The sequence below is a fragment of the Triticum aestivum genome, chromosome 4B (genome assembly GCF_018294505.1).
Source record: "Triticum aestivum cultivar Chinese Spring chromosome 4B, IWGSC CS RefSeq v2.1, whole genome shotgun sequence".
Taxonomy (NCBI): Eukaryota; Viridiplantae; Streptophyta; class Magnoliopsida; order Poales; family Poaceae; genus Triticum; species Triticum aestivum.
Window position 1 is genome coordinate 85606078 of NC_057804.1, and position 19247 is coordinate 85625324.

General features: G+C 45.5%; 2 protein-coding genes across 2 annotated transcripts; both read left to right on the plus strand.

The window, feature by feature from the left end:
- The first annotated feature begins 9023 nt into the window (after positions 1-9023).
- LOC123089986 (F-box protein SKIP16) lies at positions 9024-13437 on the plus strand. Its single transcript, XM_044511494.1, has 6 exons — positions 9024-9062; positions 9306-9632; positions 11590-12306; positions 12491-12703; positions 12805-12911; positions 13088-13437. Exons 1-6 carry the CDS (start codon positions 9024-9026, stop codon positions 13164-13166), a joined length of 1482 nt encoding a protein of 493 aa, XP_044367429.1. The 3' UTR covers positions 13167-13437.
- Positions 13438-16597: 3160 nt separating this feature from the next.
- Positions 16598-17484, plus strand: LOC123094523 (protein MIZU-KUSSEI 1-like). The gene has a single exon (XM_044516510.1). It carries the CDS (start codon positions 16648-16650, stop codon positions 17362-17364), a length of 717 nt encoding a protein of 238 aa, XP_044372445.1. The 5' UTR covers positions 16598-16647; the 3' UTR covers positions 17365-17484.
- Positions 17485-19247: the final 1763 nt, after the last annotated feature.

Consider the following 19247-nt stretch of genomic DNA (forward strand, 5'->3'; position numbering starts at 1 on the left):
GTAACATGACTTCCAGAACAGGATTACCGTACCACTCTGGTGCGGATCTTACTCTGGAAGACCTACGAGGTTCTGTAGTAACTTAATTTGAAGTTTCATGATCATCATCATTAACTTCCTCACTAATTGGTGTAGTAGTCACAGGAACAGATTTCTGTGATGAACTACTTTCCAATAAGGGAGCAGGTACAGTTACCTCATCAAGTTCTACTTTCCTCCCACTCACTTCTTTCGAGAGAAACTCCTTCTCTAGAAAGGATCCATTCTTAGCAATGAATAACTTGCCTTCCGATCTGTGATAGAAGGTGTACCCAATAGTTAACTTTCAGTATTCTATGAAGACACACTTCTCCGATTTGGGTTTGAGCTTATCAGGTTGAAACTTTTTCCATATAAGCATCGCAACTCCAAACTTTAAGAAATGACAGCTTAGGTTTACTGCTAAACCATAGTTCATACGGTGTCGTCTCAACGGATTTAGATGGTGCCCTTTTAAAGGTGAATGCAGCTGTCTCTAATGCACAACCCCAAAACGATAGTGGTAAAACCGATAAGAGACATCATAGATCGCACCATATCCAATAAAGTGCGGTTACGATGTTCGGACACACCATAACATTGTGGTGTTCCAGGTGGCGTGAGCTGTGAAACTATTCCACATTGTTTTTAACTGAAGACCAAACTCGTAACTCAAATATTTGTCTCCGCGATCAGATCGTAGAAACTTTATTTTCTTGTTACGATGATTTTTCCACTTCACTCTGAAATTCTTTGAACCTTTCAATTATTTCAGACTTATGTTTCATCAAGTAGATATACCCATATCTGCTCAAATCATTTTGTGAAGGTCAAAAAATAACGATACTTGCCACGAGCATCAGCACTCATTGGATCGCATACATCGGTATGTATTATTTCCAATAAGTCAGTAGCTTGTTCCATTGTTCCGGAGAACGGAGTTTTTAGTCATCTTGCCCAAAAGGCACGGTTCGCAAGCATCAAATGATTCATAATCAAGTGATTCCGAAAATCCATCTTTATGGAGTTTCTTCATGCGCTTTACACCGATATGACCCAAACGACAGTGCCACAAATAAGTTGCACTATCATTATTAACTTTGCATCTTTTGGCATCAATATTATGAATATGTGTATCACTATGATCGAGATCCAACAAACTATGTTCATTGGGTGTATGACCTTCGAAGGTCTTATTCATGTAAACAGAATAACAATTTATTCTCTAACTTTAAATGAATAACCGTATCGCAATAAACATGATCAAATCATATTCATGCTCAACGCAAACGCCAAATAACATTTATTTGGGTTCAACACTAATCCCGAAAGTATAGGGAGTGTGCGATGATGATCATATAAATCTTGGAACCACTTCCAACACACATCGTCACATCACCCTCAACTAGTTTCTGTTTATTCTGTAACTCCTGTTTTGAGTTACTAATCTTAGCAACTGAACAAGTATCAAATACTCAAGGGCTACTATAAACACTAGTAAGGCACACATCAATAACCTGTATATCAAATATACCCTTGTTCACTTTGTCATCCTTCTTATCCACCAAATATTCAGGGCATTTCTGCTTCCAGTGACCATTTCCTTTGCAGTGTAAGCACTCAGTTTCAGGCTTTGGTTCAGCTTTGGGCTTCTTCGTGGGAGTGACAACTTGCTTGCCATTCTTCTTGAAGTTCCCTTTCTTTCCCTTTGCCCATTTCTTGAAACTAGTGATCTTGTCAACCATCAACACTTGATGCTCTTTCTTGATTTCTACCTTCGTAGATTTCAACATCACGAAGAGATCGGGAATTGTTTTCGTCATCCCTTGCATACTATAGTTCATCACAAAGTTCTACAAACTTGGTGGTGGTGATTAGAGAATTCTGTCAATCACTATTTTATTTGGAAGATTAACTCCCACTTGATTCAAGCGATTGTAGTACCCAGAAAATCTGAGCACATGCTCACTAGTTGAGCGATTCTCCTCCATCTTTTAGCTATAGAACTTGTTGGAGACTTCATATCTCTCAACTTGGATATTTGCTTGAAATATTAACTTCAACTCCTGGAACATCTCATATGGTCCATGATGTTCAAAACGTCTTTGAAGTCATGATTCTAAGCCGTTTAAGCATGGTGCACTAAACTATCAAGTAGTCATCATTTTGAGCTAGCCAAACGTTCATAACGTCTGCATCTGCTCCTGCAATAGGTTTGTCACCTAGCGGTGCATCAAGAACATAATTCTTCTGTGCAGCAATGAGGATAAACCTCAGATCACGGATCCAATCCGCATCATTGCTACTAACATCTTTCAACACAATTTTCTCTAGGAACATATGAAAATAAACATATGAAAGACAAGCTATTGATCTACAACATAATTTGCAAAATACTACCAGGACTAAGTTCATGATAAATTTAAGTTCAATTAATCATATTACTTAAGAACTCCCACTTAGATAGACATCCCTCTAATCCTCTAAGTGATTACGTGATCCATATCAACTACACCATGTCCGATCATCACGTGAGATGGAGTAGTTTCAACGGTGAACATCAATATGTTGATCATATCTACTATATGATTCACGCTCGTCCTTTCGGTCTCCGTGTTCTGAGGCCATATCTGTATATGCTAGGCTCATCAAGTATAACCTGAGTATTCCGCGTGTGCAACTGTTTTGCACCCGTTGTATTTGAACGTAGAGCCTATCACACCCGATCATCACGTGGTGTCTCAGCACGAAGAACTTTCGCAACGGTGCATACTCAGGGAGAACACTTCTTGATAATTAGTGAGAGATCATCTTATAATGCTACCGTCAATCAAAGCAAGATAAGATGCATAAAGGATAAACATCACATGCAATCAATATAAGTGATATGATATGACCATCATCATCTTGTGCTTGTGATCTCCATCTTCGAAGCACCGTCGTGATCACCATCGTCACCGGCGCGACACCTTGATCTCCATCGTAGCATCGTTTGTCGTTACGCCATCTATTGCTTCTACGACTATCGCTACCGCTTAGTGATAAAGTAAAGCAATTACAGGGCGTTTGTATTTCATACAATAAAGCGACAACCATATGGCTCCTGCCAGTTGCCGATAACTTCGGTTACAAAACATGATCATCTCATACAATAAAATATAGCATCACGTCTTGACCATATCACATCACAACATGCCCTGCAAAAACAAGTTAGACGTCCTCTACTTTGTTGTTGCAAATTTTACATGGCTGCTATGGGCTTTAGCAAGAACCGTTCTTACCTACGCATCAAAACCACAACGATAGTTCGTCAAGTTGGTGTTGTTTTAACCTTCGCAAGGACCGGGCGTAGCCACACTCGATTCAGCTAAAGTGAGAGAGACAGACACCCGCCAGCCACCTTTAAGCACGAGTGCTCGCAACGGTGAAACCAGTCTCGCATAAGCGTACGCGTAATGTCGGTCCGGGCCGCTTCATCTCACAATACCGCCGAACCAAAGTATGACATGCTGGTAAGCAGTATGACTTGTATTGCCCACAACTCACTCGTGTTCTACTCGTGCATATAACATCAACGCATAAAACCTGGCTCTGATACCACTGTTGGGGAACGTAGTAATTTCAAAAAAATTCCTACGAACACGCAAGATCATGGTGATGACATAGCAACGAGAGGGGAGAGTGTTGTCCACGTACCCTCATAGACCGTAAGCGGAAGCGTTAGCACAACGCGGTTGATGTAGTCGTACGTCTTCACGATCCGACCAATCCAAGTACCGAACGTACGGCACCTCCGAGTTCAGCACACGTTCAGCTCGATGACGATCCTCGGGCTCCGATCCAGCAAAGCTTCGGGGATGAGTTCCGTCAGCACGACGGCGTGGTGACGATGATGATGCTCTACCGGCGCAGGGCTTCGCCTAAACTCCGCGACGATATGACCGAGGTGGAATATGGTGGAGGGGGGCACCGCACACGGCTAAGGAACGATCCGTAGATCAACTTGTGTGTCTATGGGGTGCCCCCTGCCCCCGTATATAAAGGAGGGAGGGGGGGGGCGGCCGGCCCTTGTTGGGCGCGCCAGGAGGAGGAGTCCTCCTCCTAGTAGGAGTAGGACTCCTCCTTTCCTACTCCTACTAGGAGGGGAAGGAAGGGGGGGAGGAGGGGAAGGAAAGAGGGGGGCGCCCCCCCTCCTAGTCCAATTCGGACCAGAGGGAGAGGGGGGGCGCGGCCCTTCTTGGCCGCCCCTCTCTCTTCCCACCAAGGCCCATGTGGCCCATTAACTCTCCGGGGGGGGGGGGTTCTGGTAACCCTCCGGCACTCCGGTTTTCTCCGAAATCACCCGGAACACTTCCGGTGTCCGAATATAGTCGTCCAATATATCAATCTTTATGTCTCAACCATTTCGAGACTCCTCGTCATGTCCGTGATCACATCCGGGACTCCTAACAAACTTCGGTACATCAAAACTTATAAACTCATAATAAAATTGTCATCGTAAAGTTAAGCGTGCGGACCCTACGGGTTCGAGAACTATGTAGACATGACCTAGAACCATTCTCGGTCAATAACCAATAGCGGGACCTGGATGCCCATACTGGTTCCTACATATTCTACGAAGATCTTTATCGGTCAAACCGCATAACAACATACGTTGTTCCCTTTGTCATCGGTATGTTACTTGCCCGAGATTTGATCGTCGGTATCCAATACCTAGTTCAATCTCGTTACCGGCAAGTCTCTTTACTCGTTCTGTAATGCATTATCCCGTAACCAACTCATTTGGTCACATTGCTTGCAAGGCTTATATAGATGTGCATTACCGAGAGGGCCCAGAGATACCTCTCCGACAATCGGAGTGACAAAACCTAATCTCGAAATACGCCAACTCAACATGTACCTTCGGAGACACCTGTAGTACTCCTTTATAATCACCCAGTTACATTGTGACATTTGGTAGTACCCAAAGTGTTCCTCCGATAAACGGGAGTTGCATAATTCTCATAGTTACAGGAACATGTATAAGTCATGAAGAAAGCAATAGCAACATACTAAACGATCAAGTGCTAGGCTAACAGAATGGGTCATGTCAATCACATCATTCTCCTAATAATGTGATCCCATTAATCAAATGACAACTCTTTTGTCCATGGCTAGGAAACATAACCATCTTTGATAAACGAGCTAGTCAAGTAGAGGCATACTAGTGACACTATGTTTGTCTATGTATTCACACATGTATTATGTTTCCGGCTAATACAATTCTAGCATGAATAATAAACATTTATCATGAAATAAGGAAATAAATAATAACTTTATTATTGCCTCTAGGGCATATTTCCTTCAGTGCCACCATGCCGCCGTGCCACCGGGAGCTTCGGGCTACCACGGCGTCCGCGTGCGTCCGTCCGGCACCTACTCCGCCGAGATTTGGTCGGGCGACGTGCGCATCGGCCTTGGAACCTTTGACTCTGCCCAGGATGGCGCCCACACGTATGACGCTGCGGCATGGCGCCTCCGGCGGTCCTGTTGGGACATGGATTTTGAGAACGTGGCGACGTAGGAGCGGGCGCAAGAGTTGGCGCCTCCCCGCGGCTTCTCACCGACGAGAATCGTCGTGAGAATCGAAGGCGAGAGCGCCGTCTCAGCCTGGCCGAGATGGACGAGGAAGCCATGGCGATGTGGCGCCAACGCTTCCCGCAAGACGTCATCAACGAGCAACAGTTCTTCGCAGGGAGGAGGGCGGAGAGGGAGAAAAGGAGGCAGGAGCGAGCCTCCTATCGCGAGGACAAGCGAACGCGAAAGGCGGTCGCCAAATTGAACATTGCGCTAGGAGATGCGTCGTCCTGGGACTCCGGCGACGGGCGGTTCCTTGACGCCTACGCTCATACGTCGGAAGAGGACATCACCGAAGCAGAGTCCGAGTCGGAGAATGACGAGTAGTAGTAGTTTTTCTATCTATGTGCACTATTTGTATTGTAGAAGCAGTCTATGTGTGCACATTTGTACTATCGGAGCCAAATGTCTGTCGAACCGTAGTTAAAAAATAGATGCAATATAGCGCGCCTGCTGGAGCAACTTGGCCGCACTTTATTTTACGGCGATCGCTGAAGCCAGCGCACCGCGGCGCGCAAAAGTTGGCGATTTCGACGCTGCATACCGTTTTTTAGCACGCCGCGCGTTGGGCGCATGTTGGAGATGCTCTAAGGGCTTCCTTAGCTCCTTGAGATGGGCAACCCCATGATAGCATTACATTTTTTTTGAGAGTACGCAATCGCGTACCTTAGCTTTATAGAAGGTAGAAATATGTACAAGAAGTTTTACAAAAGGAGGCATATCCTAGCACACGACAAGACCGTTGCCCGGGACCCCAACTCCACTCATGAAACTAAACTCTACTACTCACAGAAGATGCTGACTCCTCGGCCTCCTGCCAACATCCAAGTGCGTAAACTCTCGAAAATCTGCGAGGTGAAGTGTTGCACCGTATCAATTGAAGTACGCGGGCCAAACACGATCCCATTCCTCTGCTTCCAAAGCTGCCAGGAGATCAACATGATCAACGAGTCAAACGCTTTCCTATGCTCAGCAGGGATACGAGCGCGACAAGCCATCCACCAGGCCTCCAGGGTGTCCCTCGACGTAGGGATCAGCGAGGTATCCACTCTGGCCTGAAGAAAACACCGGTGCCACACTTGTCGAGCGAACACGCACTGGATAAGAATGTGGTCCGCCGTATCTTCATCTTGAGCACAGATGAAGCATGGTGAGCGCTCCTCCTGTAGCCCATGTCTGAATCTACGATCAGCTGTCCAAAGACGATAATGTGTGGCTAGCCACATAAACAGCTTACAAGAGAGAGGCGCCCAACACTTCCAGATCGCTTTTGCCGGGGCGAAACCGATACTCCCTTCGCACAACATCGCATAGGTGGATGCCGAGGAGTACACCCCAAGATTGTTCCACTTCCAAGTAGGAACGTCTGAAAGTGCCGGATCAAGCTGAATATTGATCATGATCTCCCATAACCGAACAATCTGCACCATGCCATCAGCCGATAACTCCCCACAAACATCATTGGCCCAATGATGGAGCTGCAAAGCCTCCGAGACCGTCCTCCGGTTGGCCACTTGTGTGCGCACCTGTGCACGGGCCATAGGCGCCAGCTCAGCCACGGTGGATCCATTGAGCCACCTATCTTTCCAGAATAAAATGCTCCTTCCATCTCCAATGCTCCATTGCACAAGGTTGGTAAACACCGCATGAGTCTGTTTATCCAGCACGAGTGAGAGACCTTGCCAAGGCCTCCCCTGATCCGTGCGTTTCAACCATTCCCAGCGCAATCTAAGAGCCAACCCCCGCCTGTTGAGGTCGATCACTCCGAGCCCTGCAAGTTGTTTGGGACGGCAAACTTTCTGCCAAGCCACTAAACATTTGCCTCCATGGATTTGCTCCGAACCAGCCCAAAAGAAAGCCCGACATGCCTTATCAACCTGATTCAGCGCCCACTTGGGAGCATCAGCGATCATGAGATGATGCGTAGGCCTAGCACGCACCACATTGTTTACCAGAATCAGTCTCCCTGGCCTCGTGACTAGCCCCCTTTGCCATCCCGGAAGGAAGTTGAGCACTTGGTCGACAATAGGCTGCCACTCTGCTCTCATGAGCTGCTTGATCGAAAGTTGTAGCCCCATATATTTACATGGGAAGGAATCCATGCGCCAAGGTAAAGCTTGTGAAACTCGCAGTGTGTCAGCTTCCTCAGATCTGATCATGATCGCCGAAGACTTGGCAAAGTTGACATGTAAACCTGACGCTCTGCCGAAGATTTGCAAAGCCTCTCTGACAAAGCAAAGGTCGCTGATTGTGGGCCTGATAAAAAGGATTACATCGTCTGCGTAAATCGAGAGTCTCTGAAGAGGAGTGCATCCTGGCATCGCGCTGATGGCCATCATCTGCTGAGCCTTGATCATCATCGAGGAGAGAGTATCCATGGCAATGACAAACAGAAGAGGGGAGACCGGGTCCCCTTGGCGTAGCCCTTTTGCATGTCTGAACTTCCTGCTTTGGCAGCCGTTGACAATCACCCGTGAGCTGGCTGTGGTGAGCAGCGTAGCCAGCCTCGACACCAAAGCTCAGAGAAGCCTTTGGCTCGCAGCACCTCAAATAGGAAAGACCAGGAGATGGAGTCAAAGGCGCATGAAATATCGAGCTTGATCATGACACCTTTCGCTTTTCTTTTATGCAGATTTCGAGCCAACTGTCTTACGAGGAGGAAGTTGTCATGAATATTCCTCCCACGGATATAAGCCGACTGATTCACTTTCACCAAATCTCCCATACGTGGGCAGAGCCTCGAAGCCATCAACTTAGAGTTAATCTTGGGTATGCTATGAAGTAGGCTGATTGGCCGAAAATCTCCAATTCTGCAAGCATCCGGTTTCTTGGGGATGAGAGTGATAATGGCCTGATTAAGCCTGCCAAAACCCCGGCCATTGCCCAACTGAAATTTGTGAATCGCAGCCATGACATCCCCCTTAATGATCTGCCAAGCTCTGCAGAAGAAGAGACCAATGAATCCATCCGGACCGGGCGCGCGATCCGATGGCATACCTTTGATAACCGTCCAGATCTCCTCCTCGGTAAAGATGTTATCCAGCTCATGCAGATCTAAAGGCTCCACCCCCAAGAAATCCAAGTTGAGGGTTAGGTCTCTGGATTGATACGTGCCCAGCAACTCCTTGTACGCGTTATAGAACGCCTCCTCCTTGCCCTCTTGCTTTGTGATGATCTGATCGCCAAGGTGCAGCGCCGGGATGAAGTTCCTTAGTCTCCTGCCATTGGCCATAAGATGGAACAATTTGGTGTTGGCATCCCCTTCACAAAGCCAACGAATCCGAGAGCGCTGACGGGCAATCGTGTGTTCAAGCGATGCCAGCCCCAGGGACGCCAGCTTCAGATTGTTGCGCAGCCACCGCTCACCAGCAGAAAGAACACGATGGTCCATGGCTCTGTCCAACTGCAAGATCACCCAATTCGCGATCGCAATCTGCAACTTAACATTCCCAATAGCATTACATTTGAATTTATAGAATTTATAGAGACGGTGCATACTATTCCCACTTATATAGTAAACTTTGTAGGACCAATTACTCATTAAATAAACTTGCGTAAATATCATTTGGCCGAAATTTCATACGCTCAAAACCCATTTTTTTTATTTTTTTATTTTTTTGAGGAAAAAAAAAACCTACTGCTTTCACCACTTTATTTCTCTCCTCGTTCAGCAGTCAGCATCTCCGTGTCTCTCTCTGCCTTCCCCTCCACCGCCCGCCCCCCCTACTCTGACACCGCCAAAATCCCACCGCGCCACGCTGATGGCTTCGCCGCCGACGGGACCCGCGGCGCCGGCGGGTTTGGAGAGCATGGAGGGACTCGCCCTCGACACTATCATCGCCAAGGCCGGCGCGCGCCCCGCGGCCGCGCTCGCCTGCGCCAGCACGCACCTGCGCGCCGCCGTCGCCGAGGACGCCGTCTGGCGCAGCTTCTGCGCCCGAGACCTCGGCCTCGACGCGCCCCTAGACCCCGAGGACCGCCCGCTCCCCTCCTTCAAGGTCTGGTGCTGGCCTGATCTCCTCGTTCCTTTCCCGTAACTAACCCTCGCCCAAACACAAGAATTAAGAAGCAGTCAATATACGATCTGCCGCTTCGTGATGGGGTTGTACTGGCGTGGAACCTGGATGCTTTTCTTACTTGTATTGTTACTACTGTGAATTCTTTGGTGCGGGTTGTCAGCTTGGCAATGGCGGACCTAGCAGAAGGTTTGGAGGGCGGTCTTACTGCGAATTCAAAGAACTAACGTGTTTTCATTGCAAACGTAAAATAACTTACGGATTTGCAAATTAGGATTAGAAGTGGGGGCCTTTATCCCTGCTCAGTCCTTCTTGGTGTCTGTATTCTGATCAATGTCTCATTCTTGAATTTCCTGATCTTAGCCCATTAGTTATGACTATGACCAAACAGATGATAAATCAGAAACACATAGTACCAAGCAATTACCTATGATTTTGTAGATCGTTAAGGTTAGGTGTGTCGAAAGTAGAGTGAGGTGTGTCTGTAGACTCTGTAGAACTAGTTTTTATCATCTCACTGTTTACATAGGTAGGAAAGCGGCTTAGAGAAGATAGGACCCTGACTAACTACATGGTAAACGAAAATAGAAACATATAAGAGGAATAAAATAAGCAATTTTCCTAAAATTGGTAGTACTTCTCAGTTCTCACTTACATATATATTTTCTTCTAATATCCGTGTCCTTGTGTGGATGAAGTTAACATTTCATAGTCCTAATGTCTGTCAAAAGAGTTTGACCTGTAATGACTCCCCACCATGATTTTTTGTTTTCTTTTCAGTGTATCTTTTGTCACGTTAGCTTTCTGTCATTATTTTTCGGTTTAACTTGTCCAAAAGGGGATGCAGATTGATTATTGATGTTTAATTTGTGGTATTACTATCAGAGACTTGTACAGTTCTGCTCATGGACTGCATTTCTCAGGTAGAACATTTCCTCTGCATGTAAGCATGTAAAGTTTTACGTGCCACTGAAGAAAAATGCTGGTATTTTTTCCTATGATAATATATGAGTAGTGCCTATTTAATAGTTGTTCCACCAAGGAATACGATGCCATTGAATGATCCCAATAGTGAATTGTCTGAGACCCAAACTTTCAACTTTTACATGTCGTCTTTGGTTGTTATGACGTTACTTCAAATTGCATCCACTTCCTGCTGGCCTTCAGGGCCGTATGAGAGAAACAAGAGTCCCGTTGGGATATCTGAGATTAGGCCTCGTGTAAAAGAAACTCAACTATGAAAACTTGAACACTATTTTATTATTCATACTGGTAGTATAATATTTTGTCGAATTGCATATTTTTAAAAACAAGTTTTAGAGCACAAACTACTAATCTATGGTTTAGCGGAAATGTGACATCCTTTTGGCTTTCCTTGTTGTAAAATCTTCAAAACTAATTTATGTGCTGGAGCTATAGCACAGTTAGTATCATCACCATGAACCCAGTCATTATTAGCATCGATATTTGGTTTTCGAAAGACTCTTTTAAAGGTTTGTTGTCAATGTATTACAGTCCAGGGTCTGGAGTGTGTCGCTAGAGTCATTTACTGTATATCTGCGCTTTGGCTGTGCAATACAATTATGACCTTTTGAGCTATTCTCTAATATTGACAAATTGCACCCTATTTGGTCTTCTTCCTAGCAACTGCAAAAACTAAGAGTTAGGGGAACATGAATTATATGGAGTACAACACTCCTTATTCTGTTCACTTTGATTCTGTTAATCATTTCTTTCTAGAGAATGGTTATGTTATTGATTGTGCTCGCTGTTGTTCACTTATAGACGTCCAAATTCGTTCGTTGTTTGTAAATTTTCTTTTCGGTGGAATTATTATTTACGATGTTACTTCATCTGATTTTGGCGATTGACTGCATATCTTCTTCGCTTCAAATTAATTGGTTTTATCCATGATAGCAAACTGTAATCAATTTTTCAGGATGCATATAAAGTTTGGTCAGAGTCTTTTGGTATGTATCCATTACCCCTGGTAAAGAGAGTGAAACTTTTTTGGAGCTCATTAAAAGGCTGGATTTCTGAAAACTTCCCTGAAGCACTCAGAACTTTGAGTAAAGGTGCTTCTGAGGCTCAGATAAGATCAGCAGAAGATGATCTTGGTTTCAAGCTTCCTATGCCCACAAAGCTATTGTACCGCTTTTGCAATGGTCAACTGCCTTTCAGTAGAAACCACTTTGAGGATGTACGCATGGCTCCTCTTGGCATAATAGGAGGCTATGTGTTTTATGATCACAGTGTAAATGTGCACTTGTCATCTCTTGAGCAAATGGTCGAAGAGACAAAAGAATTTAATCTCGACTTGGAGGAACAAGGTCTTCCCATTGGGCCCAACCTTGCATTAGTGGCAAGTTCATGGTATCATCCTAAAACGTTTATTCTCAATTGTTCAAGTGGTGACCTTTACGTTGGCACTGCCAACTTATCAGCTGGAGAAATGATGCCATGCGTGCCAAAATCATTGATAAAGCCAACTGATAGTGATATGCCCCAAGATGGATTACTTTTGTGGTTGGAAGAGCACCTTAGGCGCTTACAGAATGGCATGATCAAGATTCGCCCGCTTAAGACGTCGAGGTATATCTGCTTATATCCAGAAGCATCCCCATTGTGTTCGTCAGCAGTGACAAATGGTGTAAAGGTGATAAATCGTGACTTCCTAAATATGGCATCATCATTTTATTAAGCTTGTTTGACTGTTCTTATTCATCACTTGCAACATTTCATCCCACTTGATTGCTTCCGTGAGCAATTTTTCATGACATGCAATTGACATTCTATATGGTCTCACTGGAGCACTGGGCTGACATTTCTGATGGTTATAGGTACGTGCATCTGCAGTCTTTGCGCCAGAACATCCTTATGGGGGGCATCCGGGCACATATCTGTACAGCTATTCCATCCGCCTGTCAGTTCCTGAGGCATGCATGCTAGGTGGAGTTTACTTTTCTTCCTGCCAGCTTCACTCACGCCACTGGATCATCCGATGTAAAGACACGGTTGTTTCGGATGTGAATGGGGAAGGTGTTATTGGGAAGGTATGCTGGAATCAAAAAGGAAAACTAATTTCTGCATCTTGAATTCTCGTGGAGAGAAGTTATAGTTAATGTGGCTATTTATTTGGCTTTGTGTTTTGCAGTTTCCTTTACTTTTACCAGGGCAGGACGAGTTTGTCTATGAGAGCTGCACGCCGCTGAATGGCAGTAGTGGATCTGTGGAGGGCTCCTTTACATTTGTGCCTGGGAGGTATGATCTAATTCACAAGAGAAGTTTCAATCGAGAAAATGAAGTCGTTTTATTAGGCATCTGTAGCCAAACTGTGTTTGTTAAGGATTGGCAAGTGTTTGTGTGCCAACTAACCGAATCATCTTGTTTTTTCGTTCTGTTGATGCGTGATCTGACTGTTTTATCCTTTGGTTAAGGGTGACCCAGCCAGAAGGAAAACCATTCAACGTCACGGTGGCTCCGTTCCCTCTGCAAGTACCCGACTACATCTTCTGAGCAATAGTATGTGCACCTAATAACAGCGTAGTGTCTTGGTAGAAACACCGAACATATCTCTAGTACTCTTGTCTGTTGCAGCAAAGTTGCTCTGCGTGGAGTTGATCTTGTCGATGTAATGTAAACTAAAGGACGCAAATGGTTGTCTTGCGCCGACCTTCTTCCGGTTCTTTGCTGTGGCCCTAAAGGAATCTGTAGCAGGTGGAGCTTGTCTGTTCATATGTGATGCGAGGTTGTTTGTTTCGGTGAAACATAAGAGGGGATTGTTCCAGGGAACACCTCTTTTGTCAGTGAAAACAGCAGGGTAGAGAATGGTAGCTGTTACCATGGGTGAGTTGCTGCAAGAAATGGTTCTTTGGCTGTCATGTCCGGGTTTGCGTGGTTTAAACACTGATGCGATCGAAGCGCTGCTGTTCATGACCGTGCTGTTTCAGTAGGTCATCCGTAATCCCACACTGATGTTCGTTTGTAATGTTTCCCCTATGGTTCATCACCACTGTACTGTTAGTTCGGCATTACCTGTATTGCAAAGTTGATCTTTATCCCTTGTATATACAGTGTGAGTGGTCCATCGGGTAGACGTGCGTGCTTCACTGCACCGGACAGCAACATAAGCAGATAGACAGAGGATGTCTGTCACATCAGTATAATAGCTGTGCATTGTCTTTCTATATTTTGTTTATGTTTTATCTACAATCTTCCTATAACCAGGACGCCTTCCAAAGAACTCCAGAATCAGGTTTTGATGCAACATAAGTATCAGTAGAATATTGTTTCAAGTATCAAAGTACAAACGGCTCATTAGCTTCTCAAATACCACTTGGAATAGATTTCAGGTACTTCTTCTGAATAACATGCCAAGGAAATTTGATCTCAAATCTCCCCCTGACAGCCTTATCATCCTTAAATCAGATCCCAGCTGCCATACCATCTTTCTGTGGGAACCGGATCCTCTAACATTCACAAGGAATGTTTGAGAAGCTACAGTACCCTAACTTTCCTTCTTTCTATTCATATGATTAAGGCTAAAATGACTTAAATTAATTTGTAAATTGATGATCTACTATGTACATTTCATAGTAACTACATACAAACAAATTGATGGTGAAATAAAATTAATTTTGAATTATTTATATCTACAGTAAATATCAACAATAAACAATCTGCTAACAGTCTCTAACTTTCCTTCTTGGATTTACACTAGACTAGCATTGTAGCATGGTGACTTTCCTTGTGAATGTTAGAGGATCCGGTTCCCTTTCTGTGGTGATTTCTTTCTCTCTTCCACTTGTTACAACACTCTTCTCTTAGATGCAATTGCATTGCAAGAATCACACTGTGAAAACCACAAAGAGAGCATGAAACATGATTTCCAACTTATCTCAGCAGCTAAGCACCGAGTATGTACAAGAAATTGTGACTAGAACCAGAACCTCATTTTTCTTTCTTTCTCTTGGCCATTACTAGAACCAGAACCAGGTAGCGTGAAGAGCCAAGCATTCTGAGCCATCTACTCTGCACACAGTAACCAAGTTAGAATGTGAAATTAACATCATGAAAGCAACTCCTACAAAAGAAATGTGGAACCAGTAATTTCGTAGGACCAAGTAATGAACGATGGTTCTTGCAAGCACAAAAGAGGGATGTGCTAGTGAACCAACTCAAAAGACACAAGTAAAATTCATTGATTCTACTGCCACATTGGCATTTGAAGTGTGAAGCTGGTGCGCACGCAGGATCAACTTTCTGTTGAAGGAAAAAAAGGTGCACCTTGTTATATGAGCAGTCTATCACCCCTATTAAGCAGAGATGTCACAGAACATCAGATAATAAGTATTTTTTTTTGCGGGGCAAAACATCAGATAATTCACATGAAAAGTAACCCCAAGGTGATGCTTAAACCCAATCCAATCTGCAAACAGATTTAGGACCCGAATGCAAAAATATATATAAAGAAAAATCTACCACCAGCTGAAAACATTTCTGCAGCTGAAAATTCAGAAAAGGAGGCTGGACAGCTCTGGATCAGTCTAGCTCTGCCTATGCCTGCACCATGGATCAAGATGGCAGAGATAACTGAAGTTGCTACGACAGTCCTCCAATAACCATGACAGGCCGCCAGGGCCGTGCGCGTCCGTGCGCGTGCATGTGAGCGTGAGCGTGAGCTGCTTCCTCCGGCCCGGCAATTACTACTACTTCCGTGGTTTTGCATGGATCTGCAATGCAAACCGTTGAAGAAATTTTTGCGCATGCACGTTTGTGGGCATTCATTCATGGACGGAGCACTTTTTTGCCTCCGGTCTCCACTCAACATGCATACACATGACCAGCTGTAAAGCGCGCCAACACAGTCTAGCTTGGTAAACCGAAACATTCAACATTTCTCCAAGTACAAAGGAGGAGCCGCGGCAAATTTAATTAAACAATCACGGCGATCACTTTACGTACCCCGTGATGTGCTCATGTGCATGTGCTGTACTACCATGGCATGCATCGGCGGTGGTGACAGAGCTAACGTGGAAATAAATCGCCAATGTGCTTGACTTGAGAACCTGGGTCGCAGCAAATGGAACCACGGTAATAGACATAACGTGGTCACCATGTTATAGCACTCCCTCTGTAAATAAATATATGACGTTTTAAGTCTTTAGTGAGCTAAAACGTACTATTTGTTTATAGAGGTTGTGTACTTTCTAGCACAAATATGGTGCAACTATATTTTATTTCACAAGAAAATTATACAATTTTTCATCAAATATTAACAGAAAATTATCAAGATCAACTTATCAGAACGACCGGAAAATTCAACCAATTTTAGATTTTTAGTCATGGCAAATCAAACGTTTTTCATGGCTAGTTGTGTTTGCCAAGGATGGCCAGTTTAGTTGGGGAGAGCATGACAAATTCGCCCCAGTTTATTATTTATTAAAAAATTGCAATGCTTGACAACTAAATTTGTCATCTTCGCGCAAATATGCATTGTTATGAAAAACATTTGATTTGCCATGTCTAAATATCTGACATCAGATTTTTAGCATTTTCGTGTAGAAACAGTTCCAAGCTTATATGTGCACGCGCTTCTTTCAGCAACCGTGGTACACTGTTAGTTAAGACTTCTTCTAGACCGAGATCGACCATATATACACATGCATGCATGTATATATACACTGCTCAGGCGTCCCTTGGATCAAGATGAATGAATGAATGGTCCAAAGAGATTGGGACCATGCATCTTCAAATTTCTCTTGAAAGAGACTACTAGCTAGGATAATTTGCCATGTACGTACTATTGAGCATCTGGATACGACCCAAACTGGTTCCAAAACGCATAATCGAAATCAAACGACCCCCCAACCTCTACTTGCACCTCCTTAAATAACGACGTAGCACCCTCAACTCCCTTCTCCTTAATTGTGCTCGGCTCGATCCAATGCACCGACTCACTACTCCAGCCGAATCATCCGTCCACTCGGCCTCGTAAATGCCTTCGCTCATCGACGGCCCGGGCTCGCTGCGGTCGCTGCTCCGGCCGGTCAGCGACGAGCGCCGGACCAAGCACGGCGGCGCCGTCGTGGGGCTCTTCAAGATGTTCAAGCTGGTGCCGATGCTCACCACCAGCACCGGGTGCAAGATGGCCGCGCTGCTCGGGCGGCACAGCGGCGGCGGCGGCAGGGCCCTCCTCGCCGACCACGCGCCGGCGGTGACGCTCTTCGGGCACCGCCGCGGCCGGCTGAGCCTGACCATCCACGAGGACACGCGGGCGCCGCCGGCGTTCCTCATCGAGCTGCCCATGCTGGCGGCCGCGCTGCACCGGGAGATGGCCACGGGGACCGTGAAGCTGGCGCTGGAGAGCGATACCCGCAGCGCGCGCCGGCGGCTCCTGGAGGAGTACGTGTGGGCCGTCTACTGCAACGGACGCAAGGCAGGGTACGCCATCCGCCGCAAGGACCCGTCCGACGACGAGCGGCACGTGCTGCGCCTGCTGCGCGGCGTCTCCATGGGCGCCGGGGTGCTGCCGCCGCCGCCCGCCGACGGCTCCCACGGCCCCGACGGCGAGCTCACCTACATGCGCGCCCGCGTCGAGCGCGTCGTCGGGTCCAAGGACTCCGAGGCCTTCTACATGATCAACCCGGACGACGACAACCGGGGTGGCGATGGCGCCGCGGAGCTCAGTATTTTCCTTGTGAGGAAGAAGTAAAGAAAATCTAACTACTACGAATACCTCTTGTGGATAGATATGATACGAGCATAAGCATATACTAGTAGTAATATTTTTGTGTGAAGAGATAGATGAATATATTATGGGCTATCGATTCAATTCAAATTGTGTCACCTTTGCTATATAGTAGAAAAAATAAAGAAAAACGAAAACCAATTGTGTCATCCGAGTAAAATATGCGTGGGGCGGTGTGTTACACAAATGTTTACCAACAATGTGGATGTATTACTGCGTCATACTCCCTCCGTTTGAAAAATCTTGTCCCAAGCTTGTTCCTCAAATAAATATATCAAGCACTAACTTGATGCTAGATACATTCATTGAGGAGATAAGTTTTTTCGGACGGAGGAACTATGTGGTAAGTAATCAGAATAATTAAAAAAAAGTAGTGTGGATGTATTCGTGGTATGGCAAAAGACCTATCTTGTTTGTTTCAAAGATGAGCTCGGTTAGCTAGCGTCTTGCGAATTTCAACGTGCTAAACACTATTGCATGCCATAAATTGTGATGGGACAAATACATACTATACCCTAATAATGGCAGATCTTGACACAAGGGGCCTGGTTTTGAGTGCTTCGTTTGTAGTCCATTTTGATCATAACACTAGTGTGGCCCCAATTTTGGATACATTAGTGAAGAATTTCATTTTGAGACAACATAGATTAGAAGAAATAGTACCCCCACCCCCCACCCCCACCCCCCATTTGAACGTTGTCAAGGTCCAACGCTGAATAAAGTCAACCACGGTACCGGGGCTCCAAGCCTCAACCTTGATCGCCTTTTTGATCTTGCATCGAGATCCACGATAAGTAAAGAGTCAACCTTGTTTGTCAATTTGTTGAAATAAATGATGGATTATTTCATGATGTTTGCCAGCTTTCGCTTCTTCCCCAAGAAAAGCTTGATCTTGTTTGCTGCAGTGTTTATTCCCTCGGGTCTGCATACATAAAGTATTTGTCGGATTACGAGTTCCGCAAACCCTTGAAAGGTTCGAACTTTGGGGTGCGTGCGGAGATCTCAACCTACCCAGCCTGCCTACTCGCGATCCTTCTAAGCCTAGCGCGACAAGCTCGAAAAGACAAAGAGACACGGCAGTTTATCCTGGTTCGAGCCACTTTGCGGGTGTAATACCCTACTCCAGCGTTTTGGTGGATTGCATCGAGGGGCTGAGAATGAACTAGTACAGGGGATGAACTGGCCTCAGGAGGTGAGGTGTTCTTGAGCTCAAGAGAGCTGGTGAGGTGGTCGGGTGAGAATGGATCCGATCCGTTCGTCCCCTTCTATGGTTGTGGCTAAGTCCTATTTATAGTGGCCTTAGTCCTCTTTCCAAACGTAGGCGGAAAGGGATCCCGCAACGGCGGGATTTGAAAGGGGAAAAGTAGTACAACTTATCCTGACAAAAGTGGTATTTGCCAGCGAAAAGCCCCTAGTCGTTACGCTGCGGTGGGCTCGGTGATGACCTCCATCCCGCTGTCCTGGTGGTCTCGGTCTTGTTGCACCAGAATGGAAACCTATGGCTGATTCCTCGGGACTCCGCGTCTGTGGCTTGCCTCCCATGCACCGAAGAGGAAACTGGCGCTGTGTGCCCGCTGGCGCCTGATAACCCACAAGTATAGGGGATCGCAACAGTTTTCGAGGGTAGAGTATTCAACCCAAATTTATTGATTCGACACAAGGGGAGCCAAAGAATATTCTCAAGTATTACCAGCTGAGTTGTCAATTCAACCACACCTGGAAACTTAGTATCTGCAGCAAAGTGTTTAGTAGCAAAGTAATATGGTAGTGGTGGTAACGGTAACAGAAGTAAAGACAGCAAAAGTAATGTTTTTGGTATTTTTGTAGTGATTGTAACAGTAGCAACG

Coding starts and splice junctions, on each gene's coding strand:
- LOC123089986 (XM_044511494.1), top strand. CDS start 9,024: ATGGCTCTGTCCAACTGCAAGATCACCCAATTCGCGATC. Junction 9,063..9,305: donor AGATCACCCAATTCGCGATC/GCAATCTGCAAC, acceptor CTCCTCGTTCAG/CAGTCAGCATCTCCGTGTCT. Junction 12,704..12,804: donor GGGAAGGTGTTATTGGGAAG/GTATGCTGGAAT, acceptor TGTGTTTTGCAG/TTTCCTTTACTTTTACCAGG.
- LOC123094523 (XM_044516510.1), top strand. CDS start 16,648: ATGCCTTCGCTCATCGACGGCCCGGGCTCGCTGCGGTCGCTGCTCCGG.